This window comes from Cetorhinus maximus, chromosome 14 (genome assembly GCF_964194155.1).
Source record: "Cetorhinus maximus chromosome 14, sCetMax3.hap1.1, whole genome shotgun sequence".
In the NCBI taxonomy this organism is placed as follows: domain Eukaryota; kingdom Metazoa; phylum Chordata; class Chondrichthyes; order Lamniformes; family Cetorhinidae; genus Cetorhinus; species Cetorhinus maximus.
The window spans coordinates 39,613,664-39,638,435 of record NC_135892.1 but is presented as its reverse complement, the minus strand read 5'-3'; the positions used below and the strand labels follow the sequence as shown (position 1 = coordinate 39,638,435).

General features: G+C 41.9%; 1 protein-coding gene across 3 annotated transcripts in view; it reads right to left on the bottom strand.

Moving 5' to 3' along the window:
- tmem181 (transmembrane protein 181) overlaps nt 1-24,772 on the bottom strand; it is a 148,044-nt gene that overhangs the window by 8,249 nt on the left and 115,023 nt on the right. For all 3 annotated transcript variants that reach the window (XM_078556831.1, XM_078556830.1, XM_078556829.1), the window contains 8 exons: nt 21,861-21,960; nt 20,822-20,952; nt 18,227-18,318; nt 9,053-9,110; nt 7,550-7,652; nt 6,592-6,643; nt 1,515-1,597; nt 797-886 (listed from right to left, as the gene is read on the bottom strand). In XM_078556831.1, the coding sequence (XP_078412957.1) occupies nt 797-886; nt 1,515-1,597; nt 6,592-6,643; nt 7,550-7,652; nt 9,053-9,110; nt 18,227-18,318; nt 20,822-20,952; nt 21,861-21,960 (709 nt within the window). The remainder of the gene's footprint in view (nt 1-796; nt 887-1,514; nt 1,598-6,591; nt 6,644-7,549; nt 7,653-9,052; nt 9,111-18,226; nt 18,319-20,821; nt 20,953-21,860; nt 21,961-24,772) is intronic.

Below are 24,772 nucleotides of genomic sequence, written 5' to 3'. Positions count from 1 at the left end.
GATTGAGGCCTATTCTCAGGAACTCACTACTCTCTCCATACTGCTGCTCTGACCCCAAGTTCTCAGATTTAGATCACGGCTGGTTTGTATCTCAATTTCATTTGCCCTCCTTTAATCCACATGTGTTTATACCTGTTCCTAACAAAAAATCTATTGATCTCAGCCTTGAAAATTCTAATTTTACTAGCATTGGTAACTTTGAGGGAAACGTGTTCTAGGTTCCCACTATTTTGTGTGTGAAAAGTGCTTCCTGATTTTAGTCATGAATACCTAACTCTCATGTTAATATTATGCTCCACTTCTGTGCTCCCCTAGCTTCTCTGTATTTACCCTATTGAATACTCTTTTTTTTAAACATCTCAATTAGTTCACTATTTAAACTTAAAGGAAATACAAGCCAAGTTTTTTCATATCATTGCTTTTCTGGTGTACAAATTGGCTGCTGTCTTTCCCTAAATTCTAATAGTGATTACACTTCAAAAGCACTTAATTGGCTGTGAAGTACACTTAAACATATGGAGCACGTGAATTGCACTGTATAAAATACAGGCTCTTTTCTTTCTTTGAAGATGGCAGAAATTTAACCACAATGGTAATTTGCCTCAAAAAGATTGTTCCAACATCATGTTAATAAAATTCTATTCATCCAACCAATTGTTAACTTCAACCAAAGTTTTATTTGGACATAACTTCTATATTGCGTTTTGACAAATCCTCAGTATCACATCTGTAGCAATGTTCATTCAAAGGCTAGCCAAACAGCCAATCACCACATCATGTATAAAGTTTCACATACCATACATGGCATTCTTTGAAGGGGAATAAACGTATGCCAATGTATACAGGTAGTAGTTCAGCAGGCCATAGAAAGATAAAAATTCAGCTGGTAGCCTTAGTAAAGGAAGTGAATCAAACACATGGAAATGCAATATTAAAAATAACTTAAACATTAAAAAAACACTCTGTGACAATAAGCATTGGCTCAACACAAGAAATTTGACACAAGACAATTTTAAGAACAATGAAATATTCATCATTACATTAGGAAAGTTAACAATGCTGCACTTGCTTGGCCTTTCTCCACTTGTCCCAAATATTAGGAGGTGGTAACTGAATTTACATAAAAATACACCTGCTCAAACTATCCTTCTCAAGGGTTTTCTCACTGAAGTTTTCTTACAGATGTTAATGATTTGTCTGAACCTGAGTGACCACCACACCCCTGTTGCCCCACCCCTCCCAAATGCCCCGCCATAGCTGACCCCAGTTTTCAGTCTCCACTGCAAGTCTGTCCTATAGAATTTTTTCTTTGTCCAATTAAGATCGAATAAATATAGTCTAATTCCACTTACTCTCGTTAAATGGAATTCCTCATAAATTACATGCTAAACTTGTATAGGCTTGGCATCTTTATACACCTGCACTAGCTAGTATTACATCACAATCCAAATTTTTTATTGCAGTCTAAACATTAGTCACCATCAGAAATCAAGTTGAAGCACACTAAAGGATATAGTTCTGATAATGAGTTGAGAGCTCAGCTACAAAGTTATCTTGCAGAACTTTTGCTCCAAACCTCAGGTATAATATTACAATGCTGAAAAAAAAGTTAAGAAACAAAAATAATTATCAAGAGAAGAAAGAAAATGTTACAATTACATGTTTAAAGTGATACTGAGAAAATGAGGTGTAACTGCAAAAATCTCAGGTCAGGTTAAGGGCAGTTAAAGTGATATTAGTTTCTGAAATAGTCATACCAACATTTCACCAACCCAATTTTTGAAAAATTTGCTTTAGTTAGGATTTCAAGAGGAAAAATAATCAAGAAATATGGTCAGACATTATTCTAACATTTAATGGTTCTCTGCATTCTCATAAGTGGCCTTCACCACTTTCAAGGAGAACTACGTTGTGGCTGCAATAAGTGGTGTGAAATTCTTTGAAAACGGATTCTGTGCTAACATTTTGAGCAATGACTGAGCATCTGAGAGACCGTGTAACTAAGGTTTTTAGACACAACAGTGGAAGAGGCAGAAAGAAAGAAAGAGAGATGCCCTGATTCCACAGAGGCACAGAAGGCCCTGCAGACACATGCTCAGGAGGCAGTGTGGAAATAATAGTGCCGGATGTCAATGCTAAGTGTGTTCCTCCTAGACCATAGATGCAGTGCAAGAAGTTTAATGATCTCACACTAATTGCCACGTTAAGTGTGTTCATCTTTAAATGGTATATTCTCCTAACTGCACCACTAGTCCCATACACTGCTCAATTCACTACAGCACCCCCATACATACAATCTCAATCAATCAAGACTCAACCCTAACATTCATATGCTTTATCTTGCCCACATTCACTTAGCAATGTGGCAAGCCTCACACCCATAACTCACATCTCGCACATAGCTATCTAATCATGGCAGCCACATCACCCACACATATTGCAGAACACTTGCTGACATAGTTCCCTCTTTCTTGCAGGAGAGACTGGCGCATAACAGCCAGCAGCAGCAAGAACTGAAGGAGGACAAGCGTACCTGCATGTTTTATCCTCCATTGAGGACACAATGTCAGCTATCACTGGAAAGGGCATCACTGAGGCGGTGGTCAGTGGTAGATCTGAAGCGATTGATGGGGAGAGTATCTGCATACTTAACTATCCTTCCCTCTCATCCCACAATCTCTTCTGACTTGGAAGCTGCAGACACAATACACAATTTTTGCATTCTCCTCTTGCCCCAACACAACCTAACTTATGTCCCTTAGTCATATCAGATACCCAAGAACTGAACCTTCCAAGTCAGTGCAGGGAGAGATAAACAAGTGTCACCACTTGATCTTACACTAGAAAATGCCAGGTTCTAGAGTTAACACTGCACATATTTTAGAAGTTAGGATGAGAGGGATCAGAAGAATGAGAGGTGATCTCGTTAAAAGGTACGAGATCCTGAGGGGACATGACAGGGTAAACACGGAGGTTATTTCCGCTGACTGGGGAATCTAAAAATGGAGGGCACAGTTTCAGAATAAAGGAGGTCAACCGTTTAGGATAGAGATGAGGAGCAATTACTTCCCTCAGGCGGTTGTGAATTTTTGGAATTCTCTGCTACAGATGGTTGCGGATGCACTATCATAGAGCATATTCAATAGGGAGTTAAGACAGATTTTTGGTTGGGGAATCAAGGGATATGGGAATCAGACAGGAAACAGAGGTGAGACAGATGATCAGTCATGAGCAGTATTTAATGATGGAACAAGCCCAAGGGGCCACATGGTCTACTCCTAGTCCTATTTCTTATGTTCTTATGGATAAGCACATAGTGAGACATAGGCACACGAGTCGGGGGGGGAGGGGCACGGTAATGCAGATGCCAGCTAACCAGAGGATGAGATATCACACTGGTTCTGCTACAGAAGACTCAGATGAGAATTTTGATGGGCTACACTACAGAAGGCGGTTGACAGGTGAATGTGCTCAATTGCTTAGTGCAATGTCAAAGAGAATGGAAGGTTTCAGCACCAACACTTCTATCCTTTCCAACATGGAACAAGTGGTCACTTCCACCAGCACACCCACACCTGTGCAACACACCATAATGCAGCATCTGATGTTGAATGTCACAGTTTGTATTACAGTACAAACTTGCATAGCAGGTCCGAGTGCTGCGGTATTAACTTTAGACTGCTGCCTTGCAAGCTCTCATTGCTGCCATTATGGCTCTGGATACCACTGACAAAGGGGCTTCCAGGGTGTCACAGAAATCTAATCTGTTCTCCAACAGATTACTAGGATTGCTGAGGTGCTACACCAGGGGAGAGCAATGGCTCCCTGGGGTATGAATTTGCTGTCCCCTCTGAGGAAAACACCTGCTTCCATCCCTGTCACCTGTCTAGTTCCTTTTTTTGATAGCTGTGGTCATTATGAATGCTTGGCTGAGTTCCAAAAACTTTGGAGTACTCAGTTCTGTTAACACAAAGCAATGATTGACTGTTTTGAGGCTGTGATAACATACTCAGCCTTTGATGAGGTTTCAGAGTACCTGCTGGTTTTTTTGTTTACACAACCTAATGGCTACTTAAAGGATTTTTTTTCCAATTGAGAAGTGTTTTAGCAGTATCAATGACAAACCTTTGAATAATAATTTTATTACATTAAACCCCATGTGACAATATCTTTTACACCTGCATTTAAAATAATTCCTATGCTATTACATGATTCCAGAGGACTGCAAAGTAGATGCTGGATGAATGGCTATGGAGGTTTGGGGGGGCTTAGTGGATCTGAGGGGGCATAGGCTTTGGGTGGAGAGTGTGAGGGCACCCACTCTCCTCCTGTCCTACACCGTGGCAAGCAAACTGCACTGCAAACCCTGCATGGAGTAACAAAAATCCCGAGCAAAATCACGGGTCGTATGTGCTGTTTGGAAGCCGCAAAAGTGCGGAAGTCGAGTTTTCCTGAATCTACATGAAAATCTAGGCCTTTGCCTCCGGAGTTTTTGGACAGAAAGAGAGAGGTCTCTCAGAAAGACAAAAGGCTGACGCTACTGTAGTCAGCAGAGAGGAATGTGCTGCTTTTCTGTGAACTAACAGGCAGAATGTAGGAGCGAGGACAGTCTCTGGTTGAAGAGGCGCATCTCTTGGCACTCTAAAGACTCTGGAAGATTTTCCCTGGCAAGGCTGGGAGGAGAAATCACTGGAGTGGGCTAACAATTCGGGAATTCTTTGAAAACTGAGGGAAGCGCCTTTCAACAGTCGCTCAATGTTACTTGGCAAAATGGGGAGACGTGAGTCCACTGGAATCTGGAAGTGACTGTGGACAATGTACTTTAAAGACTGTAAGCTGTGCAGAGCATGCAGGAAAGTATATATATGCAGCGTGGGGTTATTGGTCATGTTAAGACTGCAAATTAAGGTAATTTTTTTTGTAGTTTACAGTACTAGTCACCTACTAGGTAATGTTCCTTGCTTGTTAAGAGTAAAAATCTTGAAATTTGAAATTTTGGCATGCAATTCCTTTAAGTCAGTCACTGGGAATTCAAATATCTTTTTAAAAGTTATTTAAAAGTCTCTATGGGGTTCATAACTATTTCACTCAGTAATTATTTCACCATGTAGGACCTGAGCAGAAAGTAATTTCTACTTGCTCCTTCCTGTCTAGCTCATTGATGGTGACGGTCACAAGGGCTGTTCCCGCAACGATATACAGCATACTACCATAAATGTTGATACTGCTCAGCTGTGTACGGAGAGGCTCCTCTACAGAAGTGTAGGCAGCTGAAGCATTGCTAGACGATGCCGATTACTATGATCTATAATATTCCTTATGGCAATATAGCTCTGATAGTAGGCCTACTGTACTATGCGCCTGTGTGTAGGTTCCAGGCCAGTGTCTTGGGCCATGTCATCAGTGGATAATCCTTGTCGGCCAGTAGCCAGCCTTTGATTTATAGTGGTGGTTCAAATACAGGTGGCACAGAGGACTGCCACAGAATGAAAAAATTATGACTATTACCAGGATAACAGGCACTCACCTGCATTGTGCACTGCCTGTGTTCACATAACTCTACACATTGATGGAATGGAATATCTTATGATTCAGTTCGCGAGGCTCATACAAGGCCACGCGCATGCAGTCGATGGTAACATGTACCATGTGAAGTCTGCCATGCATGCAGAGCCTCTTGCTCACTCCATCTGTTTGTTTCTGACAAGAGGGAATGAGATGAAGTTGTCTCTGTATAGAGAGCCTCAGTGACCTCGCTTATCCTGCAAACTGTCACCTGTTGCTTATATCTCCAGCAGCAGCATGGAAGGCGCCAGACGCATAAAAGTTAAAAGCCACAGGCAATGTGGTCTTTGTCCTGCCTTGAGTTGCAGTTGTCATATTTCAGTCATGGTCTCTTTAGTGAAGTGAAGATAGTCCATTGGTCCTCACTTAAGTTCAGGCAAGAAAAATGCTCCGTGAAGGCCCTTGTAGATATGGCTTCCTGTTAAGAGCCCTTTTCCCTTAAATCCTTCTTCCAGCATCTTCCCCTGCGTTCCCACAGTAAAAGGAAGACCTACTCAGGTCACCTATGTCTGGAAGCAACTTGTTCCATCACAAGCTTTTAAATTAACAAAAAAAGCACTTAATCACCAGCCTGACTACTCCCTATCGCCCACTCAAGTGTAGGAAAGCTTCAAACACATACAATTGCACAAACAGCGAGAAGGAACAATCCAATAACTAACTTGTAATTAGTTCATGATCTTTTTAAGTAGGTTTTAAGTTGTGTAGTTTCTTCATGTATTTAAAATCCATTCAGCAGTACGAGGTTAATTCAGGCCATAGACTCGAGTATGGCATTCCAAAAGGGCAGTGCTGGCATCAATTCACCATTGCGTGTTGATTGATGTCATAATCTGCATGCTCTACATGCTGCCAGCAGTTATTAACTGCACACATACTTAAAGATGGCTTCCAGTGCATTTGCGCCACGTCACTGACGGATTTTAAAATATTAGGAGGCTGTCTGAAAATGGGCCCAATTTAGCCCCCATAGCTTCTTTATTATTTAACTGGCTTACTTCCATCTGTACCTATGGTCTCTCCTACCTTATTACCAGGACAATAAATGTTAGCCCAGTCAAAAATTTCAGTCGGAGATCTGAAACAAAAAGCATATACAGATGTCAGTCGCCCATCAGAAATATATTAGAATGGGATTTGTGCTATATTAAAACAGAGAAGTGAAACTGGGAAACAGAATTTAATAAAAGACTCAATAAAACAAACAGTACAAGCACAGCAAGACACAAACTTCCATAGAAGTATTACATTTTCTTAATTGAAATAGTTAAAATGCATTCAAGCTATGTTTAAAATGATCTTTACATGCCTACCCTAAATCAGTGACCCAACATACACTGTTTTCTTACAGCCCAAGAGTCCTGTGCCTCTAAATTTTGTGCAGCAATACTGCTCCTCCCTCTCCCAGGTGCGCCAGGGCCCCCTCCTGCCAGTATAGATATGCAGCACTGGAGTGATTTGTGGAAAAGTTTTAGATGGGGGTGGGTAAGGTGCTGGGAGAAGAGAAGAGGACTGAAGCATTTTCAGCAGAACTTGGAGCAGCAGCACCCAGCAACCGAGTAACTGTAACATGGTGAACTGAAGCAGTGCTGAGAGTTAGAGCAGCTAAATGGGTGAATGAAACCAAAGAACCTTACTGTCATTAAATAGTCAAAAATTGTTTCCACTAATGTGCGAATGGAGAACAAAGAAATGTCCAACTAATTGGAGGAAAATTCAAACTAATTTCTACCTCAGTGTTGTCCACATTACATTTACTGATTGTGTCCCATGCCAGTGCCAGGATGTTAAATCAGGACCACTATATAAATTGACTTTGGCAGTAAGTCTATAGATAGATGCAAATTAATGAGAACTTGGATTAACCTTTATATTGGTTCATGTTTAACAATAATACACCCATATGCAACCAAACCTATTCTCAGTCATTTCGGATAAGTGAATATTTTAGCAGAAATTTCATGCAGCAATAAATTCCACATACCAAAGTACGGCATATTTTTCAGTTCAGAGCAGGCCCTCACAATCAGGAAAACAAGGTATAGTATATACAAGGAACCCACTATCAGGAAGAAAATCTTCATTCCCTACAAAACAGTGGCAAAAATAAAATTGAAAATAAGGGCATTTTCTTCATATAACAAGGCAAGTTGGTATATCTTTTCAATACATCACTTGAATCCCACAAGACCGTATACAAGAAACAAAAAACTTGCATTTATACAGTACTTGATGTCCTCAGAATGTCCCGAAGCATTTCATAACCAATTAACCAATTTAGTTGTCAATCAGTCAAAATGCCAGTTGCTTTCTACATACCAAGATCCACAAACAGTAAGTGAACAACCAGTTAACCTGAGATAAAAACAAAAAACTGCGGATGCTGGAAATCCAAAACAAAAACAGAAACAGAAATACCTGGAAAAACTCAGCAGGTCTGGCAGCATCGGTGGAGAAGAGCCAGACCTGCTGAGTTTTTCCAGGTATTTCTGTTTCTGTTTTTGTACCAGTTTCTGGTGGTGATAGGGAAGAGAATATATTGGCCAAACAATGACCAAACTCTCCAATCAGGTGCACAGAATCTCAGTCTACAGTCTCATCTGAAAGACAGTATTTCTGGCAATGCAGCACTCTGGGTCCTGTACTAAACTATCAGCCTAGATTACGCACGCCTGCAACGGGGCTCCAGACTCAGGGAAGTCAATACCAACTGAAACAAGCTAGTATATAAACAGAGAGTGTGCTTAAAGCTGTAGATCAGCATGCAACGTTACACAAAAACATGCATTCTATTAACAGTTGACAAAACTTTTTAATTCAAATATCTATGCGGTCAGCTTTGTGATATATGAAAGCATTCTAGAGGTTAGAACAGATATTATACGGCATCTTATCTACAAAGTACCATCACACTACCAAGGATGTTTGAGAGTTTCATAATATCATAGAAAACAAAGCTAGGTCTAAATGAAATTTGTCCAAATTCTACCCTTAGCAGCTCTAAGTAAAGCTATTTTTAAAAAAAAGCTCAGACATCAAATTTCTTGACATCGTTTAGAGACTAGAGGCATGAAGACACTGACCAATGTAAATTGGCAGGCTCATTCTCATGTGAGTCAGTCCCCATGAACTTTAAAAAATATGGCTGCAGAGCTGAAGTTCACCCTGCCATCCAGCAGTTTGTATGCCCACATGGCCCTTTTGCTCTGCATCCCCAAACAGAATTCAAGCCAAAATTACAAAGGCAATTTTAGTAAATTTCGTGCACATGCAGCTTTTTATTTGCATAGTCAGTTAACTATCACAGAATCAGTTTGGTGTAAAAATTACTAGTAATATCTCAGTCTGTGACAGTCGCTACAATGTAAAAACTAATTGCTGAAAGACATCACTCAACCAAGGGTTCTGGCATTATCTACATGAGAATATATTCACTAAGTTTATCTCAGCTGCATTTATGAGCTTTTCAGAATCGAGTATTAGTCACCTGGAAGTTACTTGTGTCCACTCTGTATTGATATGTTGGGTCACGTAATTCGTTAACTCTGAAAAAGTTTCAAGGAGAGTTTAAGATAATAGGGAAAAGCTGCGCTGGAAATCAAAATGAAACAGAAAATGATAAAATAAACAGGTCAGCATCTGCAACGAGAAAAAAACAACTGTGATAATTTGGGTGTGTAAATTCCAGCAGAATACTGACAGACTTACTGGGTATTTCCAAAGAAACTGACTTAATAAGAATGACCAACCTAATACACTTTGGAGGAGGATTCTCCCCTCATTGGGCAGGCCCAGGAGTGGCTGCGCAACAGTGTGCCGCCCGTGATTTCACACTGGCTGGCCAATTAACGGCCAGCCAGTGTGAAACGCATGCTGATAACCTCAGCACTGCCGGGGTGGGGGGGGGGGGGGGTGGGAGGAGCGTGAGCGCTGAAGTGTGCACATGCGCGTGTGTGCACTCAGTGAAAGCTCCCTGAAGGCCCAGAGCTGCCTCAGGCAGCTGATGATTTTTAACATTAAAAATAAAGTTTTCAAAAATGAGAACATGTCCCCGTTCATGTGACTCTGTATGAAAATTATGATGACTCAGCCAATGGTAAAGGTTGAGTTGTTCAAACCCCAGAAGGAAACTTGAAGCAAACGTCATAATCCATTTTTTGCAATTTATATGTTTCGAGATGCAGGCTTTGAATTTAGTAGTAATAAGACCACCAACTCTCAAGAGGGTTTTATAAGAGGTATATAAAATTATGAGGGGCATAGATAGAGTAGACAGGAAGGAACTTTTCCCCTTGATGGGGGAATCAATAACCAGGGGGCATAGATTTAAGGTAAGGGGCAAGAGGTTTAGATGGGGTGTGAGGAAGGATTTTTTCACCCAGGGGGTGGTGGGAATCTGGAACTCACTGCCTGAAAGGGTGGTAGCGACAGAAACCCTCATAACATTTAAGAAGTATTTGGATGTGCACTTGCAATGCCATGGCATACAAGGCTATGGGTCTAGTGCTGGAAAATGGGATTAGAATAGTTAGGTACTTGTTTGACCGGCGCAGACTCGATGGGCCGAAGGGCCTTTTTCTGTGCTGTAGACCTATATGACCCTAAACATTTATTCATACAAAAAACTTGTAAACACGTATATACATCTACAAAATTACTGCTATAATAACTACAAAAATCCCCTAATTAATCTCCCAGTTACACCCCCTTTAAGGCAACAGTAAATCTCAGATTTAAAGAAACACCTGGCAGAGCACACCCTGGACAGTCACATTCAAAATGAGTTTCTTTCAGCCTTGTCACGAGCAGGGACATATTAAAAATTAGTTTTAAAAATTTTTAATTAACATCGGAAACCTCATCCTGTCTGCGGATGAGGTTTCCACAAAAATCCAAAGGCCGCTTAATTAATTTATAGATTAATGGGCTCAACAGCCCTCTTAATTGTTGGTGGGAGTGCTGCCACATACACGCCCACTGACCAAAATATCGCACGAGTGCACAATGACGTTGGGATGCTCACCCAACGTCATCATGCACTATTTTACACTCATGCGTGTCGGGCACGTGCCCATACGCCAAGCTGAAAATCTAGCCCCTGGAAGATTTTTTTAGGTGCTGAAGCATTTCTGAAGTGAAATAATTTGGCCTTTTATCCTCCATTAAACCGCCACTGTGTAAGTAACAAGTGTTAGCATCCAACATGGAGGGCAGATAGTCTTCATTATAATTTAATGAATGATCAGTACTTCAAAGGCAAGCAGTCTTATTAAAAAAATACTAATATTTACTTGAGTCCTGTAACAATCAATCTTGCAAACTATTTTACCCTTATAGGAGCAGATATATTACATTACTCATAAAAAAGGCTACAGCTTTTTTCTTTCATCTGTTGATTTTGAACACCTCTAAGAAGACTAGGAGGAATACAAAGAGAGGTTTAGGATTTGTGAATGTAAATGCATAAAGCGTGGTGATTAAGGCAGGTGAGCACGGAGCTATGAGGGCAAACAGGTGTTTGGGAATATGATGTAGTAGCAATAACGGAAACATGACTTAAAAATTGTGAGCACTGGGCACTTAAATATTCAAGGTGTTCAGAAAAGATAGGGAAGAGAAAAAGGGAGGTTAGGGAAGACATTGTAGTGTTGGAAGGAGAGGATGTCCTTAAGTGGGAAAGGACAGAATCCATCTTGTTAGAGCTGAGAAGCAAAAAGTATTTGATCACGCTACTAGAGATATTCTATCAGCCTCCAAATAGAGAGAGAGAGAGAAAAAAAAGTAGCAAATCTGCAAGGAAATTACAGAGACATGCAAGAATTGATACCGAGTGATACTGGGGGACTGTAATTATAATTAATGTTACAGTAAAGGCTAAGGAGGGGGAGGAATTTTTGAAATGCGATCTTGAGGAGTTCCTTGACCAGTATGTTCTCGGACCAACTTGGAAGGAGGCATTGCTGGATCTGGTGCTGGGAAATGAGGTTGGCCAAATGGACAAAGTGTCTGTGGGAGAACACTTGGGTAAATGTGATCATTGTAGCATAAGGTTTAGTTTAGTAATGGAAAAGAGCAAAGAACAATGTAAAAGAGAACTTTTAAATTGGAAGATGGCTAACTTCAATAGGATAAGAGGGGATCTAACCAAGGAAAATGAAACCAAAGGTTAACTGTAAAAACTGTATTGGAACAATGGGTGATCTTTAAGGAGGAGATGTTTCAGGTACAAACAAGGTACATTCCAACAAGAGGGAAATGCTAGGGAATGACAGCCAAGGCTGGATGATGGAGATAGAGAATGTGATGGAACCAAAAAAAAAGGGTGCATAATGTATGTCAGATGAATTCTTCAAGTGAGAACCAACCCAAATACAGTAAGATGAGAAGGGAAGTGAAGAGGAAAATAAGATTGGTAATGAGAGAATACAAGGATAGTTTGGCAGTTAACATAAAAGGGAACACAAAAATCTTCTGGCATCTAAATAGTATGCGGGCAGCAAGAGGACTATTTAGGGCAAAGTGGATGATATATGCTCAGGACCACAGGGCAAGGCTAGAATATTTAATGAGTATTTGTTTGGTATTTACTAAGGAAGCAGATGCCAATAAAAGGCTGGTAGAAGCTGTAATGGATGGGTGAAAATTAATAGACAAGATGTACTGAAAAGGTAGCTATGCTTAGAGTGGATAAGTTGCCTGGCCCGAATGGCTTACCATAATCTTCCAATCATCCCTAATATGGGAGAAGTATCAAAGGATTGGAAAGTGGCAAATGTGATGCCCAGGTTCAAGAAAGGGTGAAAGAAAATTCCTTGTAGCTACAGGCTGGTCAGTTGAACATCAGTGATGGGTAAGGTTGTAAAATAATAATCAGGGAAAAAATTAACAGGTACTTGGAGAACTTTGAGTTAATTAAGGAGAACCAGCACAGATTTGTAAAAAGCAGATCATGCTTTTTTAATCTAAGTGAATATTTTGATGAAGTAACAGAGAAGGCTGGTGAAGGCAATGCAGTGAATGTTGCCTACATGGATTTTAAGAAAGCATTTAATAGAATACTGCTTAAAAGGCTGGTTAACAAAATTTGGCTCGTGGAGAAGGAAGGTCAGTGTCAGTTTGGACAAAAAATTGGGTTAAGGATAGAAAACAGTAAGTCGTGGTAAATGGTTGTTTTTTAGACTGGAGGATGGTAAACAGTGGTGTTTCCCAAGTGTCAGATCTCTGCTATTCTTGAGCCAGAAGCTTCAGCTCCACTAGCAGGGGCAGGGCCCGCTTGCCAATGCGTAAAATGGCGCACAGTGACGTCGGGTGTGTGTCCTGACGTCACCGCGCGTCATTCAGATTTTCAGTTCAGTGGGCATGCACCCATGTCGGTTGCGCACCTGCTGAACTGTCAAAGCCCTATTAAGGCCATTTAAATATCAATTAAAACAATAAACTGAGCTGCCTGTCCAACCTTAAGGTTAGCGGGCAGGCGAAGAGCCCAGGCAGCCTTCGCATTTATCATGAAACCTCATCCACGGGCGGGATGAGATTTCATGAAGGTATTTAAAGTTTTATAAAAATTTTTATTAATATTCATAGACATGTCCCAACTCATGTGACACTTTCACATGAGGGGACGTCTTAAAATTTTTTTTTCTTTAGTTATAAGTTCTGAAAATTTTAATAATCTCCCTGAGGCAGCTTTCTGTGCTCTTTTGCATGCATGCCTTAATTGGCCCGCCCACGTAAAATGGCTGCGCACCTGCCCGCTCCCGCCCAAACCCCCCCGGCGGGGAGAAAATTCTCCCCTTGATATATATAAATGGCTTAGATATTGGAATAGAGTAAAATTTCAAAATTTGCGGATGATTCCAAACTTGGAGTTGTGGCAAATAATAAGGTTGATACCAATCACTGCAACTGGATACAGATAGGCTAGAAGAATAGGAAGACAAGTGGCAGGTGGAATTTAATATAGAGAAGTGTGCGCTGATGCATTGTGGCAGAAGGGATGGGAGGAGACAGTACATGCTTAATGGCACAGTTCTAAAAAGTGTGCAGTCACAGTGGGACCTGGGGGTTCATGTGCATAGATCTTTGAAGGTGGCAAGGTATACTAAGAGAGTAGTTAGCAAAGCATATGGGATCTTGGACTTTATAAGTAGAGGTGTTGAGTATTAAAGAAGTACAAAACATAACATCCGTTACGCTAAACCTTAATAAACTCAGGTTAGGTAATGACCAGAGTATTACATCCAGTTCTGTCCACCACGTTTTAGGAAGGATGTGAAGGCTCTTGAGAGGGCATAGATGAGATTTACCAGAATGATTTCAGGATTGAGGGAATTTGACAGGTTTAGATAATGCAGACAACAATAAGCTGTTCCCATTAGTTGATGGTACAAGGTCAAGGGGACACAGGTTTTAGGCAACAGATACAGGAAGGGATATGAGGAAGAACACTTTTATGCAGTGAGTGATGATGATCTGAAATTCCCTGCCTACAACAGTGATGGAAGCGGAGACAACGAATGATTTAAAAAGGAAATTGAATATGCACTTGAGAGAAGTAAACTTGCAGGGCAACAGGGATAGAACAGAGGAATGAGACTGATGGGATTACTCTACAGAGGGCTGGCCTGGACTGTATGGGCCGAATGGTCTCCCTCTTGACTCATATCAGATCGGGGGTCAAGGGAGATCAACCAGCACAGGGTTGATGGCTGAATGGAAGTGCAAATTAAGATACGGGTAGCAGAGTTTAGATGTCCTCAAATGTATGGAGGGTGTATGATGGAAGACAAGCTGGGAGAATAGTGGTAGAGCCAAGCCTAGCAGTAACGAAGGTATGGATGAAGGTTTCAGCAGCAGATAAGCTAAGGTAGGCTGGAGTCTGCTGTAGGCGTGGTGGTAGGTGGTCTTGACAACAGAACAGATACGTGGTTGGAAGCTCATCTCAGGGTACATTAAACACCACCAATGGTCAGGTTCAACCTCAGACATTTGCCAGGCAAAGGGATGAAATTGGTGCCTAGTGAACAGAGTTGGTGGTGGGGACCAAAGACAATGGCTTCAGTCTTCTCAATATTTAGTAGAAAAACAATCCATTCATTCAGTACTGAACATCGGCAAAACATCTAGGGTCGAGAGAGGTGTTGGTTAGGTACAGCTGGGTATCGTCAACATACACGCAGAAGCCTGTGTGTTTTCGGACGATGTGCTGAGGGGCAGCATGTGGACAAGAAATGGGGTGGGGACAGGGGGTGCTGCAAGGATAGTTCCTTAAATGACTCCAGAGGTAAGAGTACAGCAGTAGGATGAGGAGTCACTGCAGGTGAGTCTTTTGCCAGGACTGGACAGATTAGAATGGAACCAGGAAAGAGCAGTCCCACCATAGATAGATGATCGAGGCTTTGGAGGACGGTGCCGTGGTCAACCATGTCAAAGGCTGCAGGCAGGTTCTTCACTCTTTTATGAGATTTGGGCGTCGCTGGCAAGGCCAGCATTTGTCGCCCATTCCTGATTGTCCTTGAACTGGGGGCAGTTAAGAGTCAACTACATTGCTGTAAATTTGCAGTCACATGTAAGCCAGACCAGGTGAGAATGGCAGATTTCCTTCCCTAAAGGACGTTAGTGAACTAGATGGGTTTCTACAACATTCAATGATGGTTGTCATGGTCACAACTACTGAGACTGGCTTTTTTCAAATTCCAGGTTTATTAATGAATGAATATAAATTTAAATTCCACCAGGTGCCATGGTGGTATTTTAACCCATGTCCCCAGGGCATTAGGCTGGGTCTCTGGATTACAAGGACATACCACTATGCAGCCATCTCCCCCTTCAATACACCACTCTCAGCCCCCCAGGCTGAGAAGGAATAATTTACCATGGCCACAGTCACAAAGGATGTCATTTGTGGCTTTGATGAGAGCCATTTCAATACGTGGCAGGGCAGAATCCTGATTGGAGGGATAGCAACAAAGTTTGGGAAAGATAGATCTGCACTTGGGGGACATCAGAGAGAAAGGAAGATTGAAGGTGGGGCGTTAATTTGCAAGGACATAAGGGTCAAGGGTGTTTTGTTTAGAAGACTATGGTGATGAAGGCAGATTTGAAGGGGAGAAGAACAGTACCTGAGGAGAAAGAAACGTCAATAGTATCAACTAAACGGGGGCCAGGAAGGGAAACTGGCTGATCTGCAGTTTGGTGGGAATAGGGTGAAGGAAGCAGGTGGTGGGTCTCTAGTCTTTGTATCAATTTTTTTGTCTGTGTTTCAACCTGTGGTGGAATAATTATTTTGCAGCTGCTGACAAAAACAGTAGATTACAATTTAATTTTAATGCTTGAAGCATTTGGGAAAGAGGATGTGAAAGATGCTATATTTCACATCCTCAGGATGAGCCAAAGCACTTCATAACTCATTCAATTAATTTTGGAGTGATATGTACACAAAGGCAGCTGATAATTTGTGCAGAATAAGGTCCCACACACACACAATTTAATGCCCTCCCCCAGGGCAAGTTTGGTGGCATCTAGTCGGGCAGCAGGGCGACAAATGGAACCCTCCACTCTGATTGAGTCCATGGTGGAAAGGGTCGTGGATGGTCTTTCGGCCCCACCATTAATTGAAGCCCTTAAGTGGACAATCAATGCCTACTCTAGGGCCTCACCCAGCCACGACTGGCATTAACCCAGAGGCAGTTGGTCGACTCACCAAGTGGGGAGCACAATAAGCAAACCAATGCGAGGTGTTTAGCGAGCTTCCAGTGCCTGATGCAGGGGCCTGGCATCGGGAAGGTGGGGTCTGCTGAGAGCCAACCCTTACCCTTGCTGCTGACCACACCCCACCTTCACCTCACCTATCCTGTGATCCTCACCCTGTGGCCCTCCCTCCCACCATTAGAGGCCTCAGGTGGGTGCTGTACCAACAGCAGCTACCACTTGTTTGCAGAACCTTGTGTGCAAAAAATACCTTCAGTGTTTCTCTACATGATGACTGTGACTACACTTCAGTTTATTGGTTATACAGTGCTTTGGAACCTCTCGAAGTCATGGAAGGCACTAAATAAATACAACCCTTTCTTTCTTTATAAGCTTATGGATATTGTGGCTAGTTGATGTGGGACTGCTGCTATTACAGCAACAAAGTTTCACCAGTATCATCCTGATAGACTTCTGTCTCGTGAGACAATAGTTTGCACCATGGTGGTCAACTTTGTGTTGATCACCACCTGGTGTGGCTCAGGAGCCCCAAACTGGCATGGCAGTCTCTGCAGCATTTGCAGTGTGCTGAGAAGTTGCAGAATTCACTGGCTTCTGTTTTCTCTGGGCCCTCATCTTGGCCAGCCGAACGTTACATTTCTGCTCTCCTCTTCCAATACCCTTCCAAACACTCAACCTCCAGAGGTCATGGCCATTGCCAACAGTCTCACAGTTGTCAGTGTCAATATCCACCAATTCCATATCTCACTTACAGGTACCCTTGTAGCAGAGAGATGAATGCCAAGCAGGTCATGACTCAGTGGCTAGCTGACTGTACAGAAGCTCTTTGAGTATACAGCTGTTATCCATCCGATGAATGTGGCCGAACCAGCGCAGACGTCATTGGCTTAGCAATGAGTGTATCCTGATGAAATTACCATGCTCCAGGATCTCTGAGATGGCGACCTTGCCCTGCTAAGAGATGCTGAGGATACATCAGAGACAGTGAAGCTAGAAACTGTCCAGCCTTTTCTCCTGCCTAGTATATGTTGTCCAGGTTTCCCTACTGTAGAGGAGACACCAAGGATTGGTTGACTCACACTTTTGTGTTCTCAGTCAGATTGCTGCAAGAGAAGATATATTTGCCTTCATCAATCTCACCCAAGGCATTTGACCAAATGAGGAGAGGCAATCTATTTAAGCTTATTGAAGAAAATTGGCTGCCCTCCGAAGCTGCTCAGTGTGACCCTCTTTCCATGGCAACATGATGGATAAGGTCAGCTATGACAGGGCAACATCAGAACCCTTTGAGATCCGTAGTGGGGTAAAACAGGGTTGTGTTCTGGCACTGATGCTCTTTAGCATATTCTTCTCTTTACTGCTGTCACATGCCTTCAGTTCATCAACCGAGGGTGTCTACTCAGGTACCAGAACTGATGGAAGGTTGTTCAACCTTGACCACCTGAGATTTAAGACAAAAGTGCACCAAGTCCTCGTCAGAGAGTTGCTCTATGCTGTTGATACTACACTAGCATTCTATACTGAAGAACACCTTCAGTGGCAAATGGACAGACTCTTCCATGCCTGTGAAGAGTTTGGTTTGACCAACAGCATCAGAAAGACAAATGTCATGGTCCAGGATATTGCCATACCACTATCTATCAGTATTGACAATCTGATGCTCAAGAGTGTTGATAGCTTCACATGCCGTTAATGAAGATGGTGTCAGACAAGTCCTTGAAGAGATAAAAGCTTTGTATGAACAGAACCAAACAGATGTGTAAGCTTTGCGGTTATCAGCAATCTGTCACATGTTGCTGAAACCACCACAAGCATTGCCAAAGATGTTATGTCAAAGTTGGGTAAAAGAGTGTAGGACCAGCATCATACAAAACTGCTAATCTGCCAATTAGCTTCAATAGTTTTTAGGTAAAGGTCCTAAAGAAAAACTTATAAAATTTCTGCTACTTACGTCTGCCAAATCCCTAGTGTCACTGCTGCCAGCCAAAGGAGACCAACAATAAACAGTTTGGGCAAATAGAAACTCATAAACTTCCTCTCTCCCTGAATGAGAAATAAAAGTGTACACAGTTGATTAGACTTGAATAAATCCATAATGTCAACAGAGCTAGTCAGAAAATCACTCCCCTGGGCTGCTTCTGGATTTTTAGGTGTCCTTCAACTTCGCCATCATCTTCCTATCCTGCAACTGATCCCCTCTGTACACCTCCTGGATCTTCATTCCTATGAAAACACCTCCATCAGTGCACCCTTTGACATTCTACCCTCAAAACAACTTCTAGATTTCACTTGCTGCACAGGTCTCTGAACTCATACAACAGTTTATTGATGTTCCATGTTGACCCTATCCTACCTAAATCATCATTATTCCACTTCAGGGCCTCCGTCTTTACCTCTGGGTTCCTTCCTATTATCTTCATCTTTTTCCTATTTCCAACTCAGCCCTCCCATTGTTGACCCTGTGGACTCTGGCCTCCCACCTCCTCTCTATGCATCTCCCTCCAGAATGTCAGTTCACTTGTGAATAAGCCCTTGCCATCCATGAACTTATTGAGAATGATTGCATCGACATCATGGCCTTAAAGGAAATCTGGCTGAGGGATCATCACATTAGACCTTTCCCCTTAATGAAGCTTTCCCACCTGGGTGGGGAATTCTTGCACCACCCACCTGAGTAGTGCAATTCTTTACCAGCCAAGACTGCCGCAGTATCAGTGTGGCTCTTATCACCAGACAACACTGACTCCCTACCCCTTGGTCTACTCCTATGAGCATTTCATCTTGCTCCATCCCCCACACCTCTCTTTCAAAATCACTGTTCACTACTGCCCTCCCAAGCAACACCAAGATATCTTCACTGCTTTCCTCCCTCAACCTCTGCTTCTCATCCTTGGTGATTTCAATCTTCACCTCAACCTATCATGCTCTCTCGCCCCAAGTTCAGTGCCCTCTTATCATCCCTAAATCTCTCCCTCCATGTGAACTCCCCAGCTCATAATTATGACTAACCCTGACCTAGCCATCCTCTTGACCTTGACATCTCACATGGTCACTTGCTAGTCCCATTGTATCAACTACAAATAAGGGCATCACTGATCATTTCCTTTGCAACGTTCACCACCCATACCTCCTCCCTCCCATGCCCCAATCTTATTGTATCTGTCTCTGGAAAAAACTATCAGCCAGTTCACTACCAACTACACTTTCAAAATCCCATCTATCTAGCCTTTGGCCCTCTGTTTGTCACAAGATTTTCTGCAGCTAATGATTTACTCAACCACACCCTTATCTCTCTCCACCTTTAATGTCCGAGTCCCCAATAAAACCATCATTCTCTCTCACCCTGACCATTCACCATGTTATGGCCCTCTTCTCCACTCCCAGCACCGTTACCTCTGGTGTCCTCCAAGGGTGCACTCTTGGTTCCCTCCTATTTCTCAACTACATGCTGCCCCTTGGTGAAATCATCTGAAATCACAGCATTAGATTTTACATACAGACTGATGACGCCTAGCTCTACCTCACAGCCACCTCTCTCACTCATCCACTATTGCTAAATTATCAAACTGCTTATCAGACATCCAGTACTGGATGAGCAGAAATTTCTTCCAATTAAATATTGGGAAGACTGAAGCCACTGTTTTTGATTCTACACTCCAAACTTTGTTCCCTAACTACTGATTCCATCCCTCTCCCTGACAACAGTCTGAAATTATGTCAGTTCGCAACCCAGGTATCATATTTGACCCCAAGATGAGCTTCCAACCTCATATTCATGCCATTACTAAGACCGTCTATTTCCATCTCCGTAACATGACCCTACTTTGCCCTGTCTCAGCTCATCTGTTGCTGAAACCCTCATTCATGCCTTTGTTACATCTAGGCTTGACTATTCTAACATCCACCTGTCTGGTCTGCCATATTCTATCCTCTATAAACTTGAGGTCATCCAACATTGCCCGGCCCATGTCTCAACTTGCACCAAGTCCTGTTCCCCTATCACTACTGTGCTCACTCAACTACATTGGCTCCCGGTCAAGCAACATCTTGATTTTAAAATTTTCATCATTGTTTTCAAATCCCTCTATAGCCTCATCCCTCCCTATTTTTGTAATCTCGCCCAGTCCCACAACCTTTTGTGATAACTGCGCTCCTCTAATTCTGGCCTTTCGTAATCCCTGATATCAACTGCCACACCATTGGTGGCCACACCATTGGTGGCCACACCTTCAGCTGCCTAGGCCTTAAGCTCTGGAATTCCCTCCCTACACCTTTCTGCCTTGTTATCCTCCTTTAAAACCTATCTCTTTGACCAGATTTTGCTCATCTGACCTAATGTCTTCTTAAATGGCTAGTTGTTGTTGCTTACAGTAATTGGGGCTCACTAGGTGGGGCAAAGAGTGCTGGTGAAGAATAGATGCATTGGGACCACTGGGGCCAGAGAGAGGTGATGGAATGGCAGGGAATGCAAGAAAGAGGCACTGGGGAAGGGGAAACAGTTTCTGGCAGGCAACAAATTTTGCAAAGCTCCACTGCAATTCTTTACCTGCACACGGAATCCATGGTAAACACAGAGCCAAAACAGCAATAACGCGCACAGAAAGACCGCCTGGAATAGGTCGTCAAGCATTCCCGGAAACCAGCTGTTTACAAGAAATGAAAGTGGGAAGAATGGATCTAAAAAATAAAAGGAAAATAGTATAAATGTATGAAGCACTTTGTAGAAACAGTGCATCTGAACTTAAAGCACCACGGCAACATGTGCTGTTTAATAAAATGTGTACCTAGTTTGTGAATTTGTGGTCTGGGGATTTTCTGTTTTCAAACATATCAAACAGTTCAAGGAGCATTATTCACTACTTCCTGGGATTCCTGATCTCTTGATAGGATTGGCTGCATACCATAGGTAGGAATTCTTGATCCATCAATAAGGCTGCCTGCAGGCAGTAGCTTTTGATCTCAGACTGGATGTTGCACCATTTCTGTATTGTGCGTGCAGACATGACTGCTTTATTCAGATGGAAGAGTATAAGGCAGGTTTTTGTATTTTTAAAGCAAGGGAGTGAATAACATTGAATCATTTGATGAATGCCAGCATGAGTGAAAGAAAAGAACTTTTAGGGAAGAGAGGCAAATAAATAAACTTCTACCATAAATAATGTCTCACTCTGAAATAACTTCAGTCGCTGCTGCCTCTCTGGTCAGCTGCTGAGTTGAACAACAAGGATATTTGACCACAAAGGGTAGTCAAGACAAAAAATGGAGAGTAATTAAAGAAGGTTACATTCAAAGAATGAAAAAAAGTTGCCAAAGATATAAAGGCTAGTGTAGACCAAGTGAAAGAGTTTTGTGTGAACTCAGAATAAAGTTGTAAAAGACTCAGACATTCACAAGAATTGATTTGAACTCTAATAAAAGACAGGAAGGAGAGCAAGTGCAAACCTACTGCCATTGCTTCATAAGGGAACTGGCAAAATGAATGAATAACAGCTTTGTTAATATAAGGTGAAAATATTTCAATTTAGAAAAGAAGACTTTTAGTCCTATGCCAAGAAGTGCAACATCTACGTATTGCTGACACGTACCATTATAAAGCAGTAACAAAGGCAATAGAATGGACATCCATTTCTGCTCAATCGCCCAATCTTTCATTGAAAACTTCCTCAAAGAGTGAGCAAACAAGCACTGTGGGATCAAAAAAAAAAGATTCTTCAGGCATAAGAACATTTCAATCCACATTATCACAAACTTAGGAGTAAAACTATCACTCTGTCAGAAAACAAAACTTATCTAACTTTTAAGCTTGGCCCCAATTTGTACTCTTGTTCAATTGCCATTTACCAATGGAGTTAGAAAAGATGCATGGAGTACTGGTATGGTGCAAGTAGACTTCTTAAAAATACCAGGGAGGCTGAATTGGGCAGGGCCAACAGTAGCAAAAGTCAGATTGCCAGGAGAACTGCTACTAGTGGAAGGTCAGGGTGGGTGGCAAGGGTTCGAGCATTCTGGGGGGGCGGGGGTCAGTAGTCCCAGCAGCAAAAACAGATAAAGCAACACAACTATTTTTCTGAAATTATTTGCCAAATATGACTGCTCGGTATTGATCATATGGTTGTTATAGACCAATCAGTAATGTTACTGGAACTTTCTAATTATACAATGTTAAAATCACATAGGTATAGTATTTTTAATAATGAACTGATGTCCCATGGCATTGTAACTAGGTGGTCAGGGGTTGGAGCACTTCCATTATTTCCAAATATAGAACACTGCACGGAGCAAAGTCCAGAATTTTTAAATTGGGAAGGATGTGAAGGCATTAGAGAGGGTGCAGAAAAGATTCACGAGAATGGTTCCAGGGAAGAGGAACTTCAGTTACGCAAAAGATTGCAGAAGTTGGGACTGTTCCCCTTGGAGAAGGCTGAGAGGAATATTCATAAAGTTATTCAAAATGGAGGTGCCTAAACTGAGTAGAGAGGGGGAAACTGTTCCCATTGGTAGAAGGATCAAGAACCAGAAGGCACAGATTTAAAGTAAAAGAACAGGCAAAAGAAGCAATGGCAATATAAGGGAAAACTTTTTCACGTGAGTGGTTAGGATCTGGATTACACTGCCTGAGTGTGGTGGAGCCAGGATCAACTGAGGCTTTCAAAAGGGAATTGATCATCAGAAAAGAAAAAAAATTGCAGAGCTACAAGGAGAAAGGAGAGTGAGGCTAGGTGAATTACTCTGTCAGAGGGCCAGCACAGACATGGTGGGCCAAATGGCCTTCTTCTGTTCTGTACCCATTCAATTATTCTATGAAGAGTTTTGGTTATTGCGAAAAATAGAGTTTGCCTGTGTAAATGGCATTGGTACAACCCATAGTGATGGAAATCTTTTCCCCGGATCTGATTTTCAATTAGAAGGCTATATCCAGAAGAAAATTTATCTTCAGACCAGACTTTTTAAAATAATTAACAGCTTGATTGGTCATTCACTAAGCATGCTACCACTTTGTGCTGCTATGTCCCACCCTATGTTCAGAACTTTATTGAACTCAGAAGAAAGTGCTAGCCTACCGTTACATTCTGGAAGCTGAGCAACATTTTGGAAGGTATGCTAGTGTGACATGCATAGGGTGACACTAGTGGTGTCTAAGAATTTGCACATTGAGTAAGCCTCTTCATTCAGGCAAGACCCAGGTATGCAAAAGAAGCTAGGGAATGTAGGAGACAGGTGCAGGCTTTTGCAGGTGAAACTTCATGGAATGGCTTATTTCATGCAATGCCTGCTTTTATGGGCAAGTTTAGTTTATGTTACAAAGCAACTTTCTGTAACTTAGAAAAACATTCTGCAGCACTTCACAGAGGGAATCAGATAAGAAAAATAAACATGAGGAGGGTTGACTATAAAGCTAGTCAAAGAGATGGGCTGAGCTACAAGCTCAAGAGGAAGATGGATAGGTGAAAGGGTTTAGTTGAAGGCATTCCAGAGCTTGGGGCCTGGACAGCTGAAGTCAAGGGTGAAGTGAAGTGAAAGTAGAGGGACAGGTACACGAGGTTAAATTTGGAAGAACAGGGAAAGTGGAGAGAGGTTATCTTTAGTGTAGGAGATTTGAGATATGAGGAAAATGTGAGGCCATGAAACACAAGGACGAGAATTTTAAATTGGAGACAGGAGAGCCAATATAGTGTTAGGAACTAGAGATAGTTTTAAGTAATTTATATTTGTATTTGTGGGTGTTAGGAATAAGAAATAGATTTAAGTTTAGTTTATATATTTTTTATTTGTGTGTTAAGAAAGGTAAAACCTGGGTTTTGGTTTCAGTTTAGAATTTTCTAAGAGATGAAACCAGGAAGTCTCTAGGCTCTGTTTGTATGCTTGCATTTTTAATGAGGTTTTCCGATTCTTGAAGTAAAGAGCTGGGCTATTAAGCAGGCGGGGTGGTGAGGCGGTGGGGGGGGTGGAGTTAGTAGCTTAGGGAAGTTAAACAAACACATAAGTAGAAAAAAAATTGTGCAGTTGCCTAGCAACAGGAGTCCAGAGAGAGAGAGACCCACAAAGACAGCAGGAACAGAAAGTAGTTTTGAAGTCAGATGGTATGAGTATACCACAGAGCGGAGGCAGAAAAGTTTAAGGTTCTCTCTAGCTGGAAATGATGCCAGACTGTTGAGGAACACATATGTACTGCTTAGTTAAAGTTAAAGTAAGAGTGAATTTAGAGTGAGTTTTCTGGATATCTCAAGGGATATACCAATTGTGGAAGAGAACTCTCTTTGCAACTGAACCAGCTCTACTCTTGGTGTGGTACAGCTTCACTGTAGTATTGGGTCTGTAAAGATTATTGCTGGAGTAAAAGGGAAAGAGTGAGTTTGAATCATTTGTACTTTTGGTGTCAGTATTGAAAATCTTTCCAACCTGTTTGCTATCTAGTGTAATATAGTTAGTGTTTCTTGTTTAATAACTTTTTAACAAAAAGATGAAACATTTAACAGCAGACTCCTGTGAATCTGTT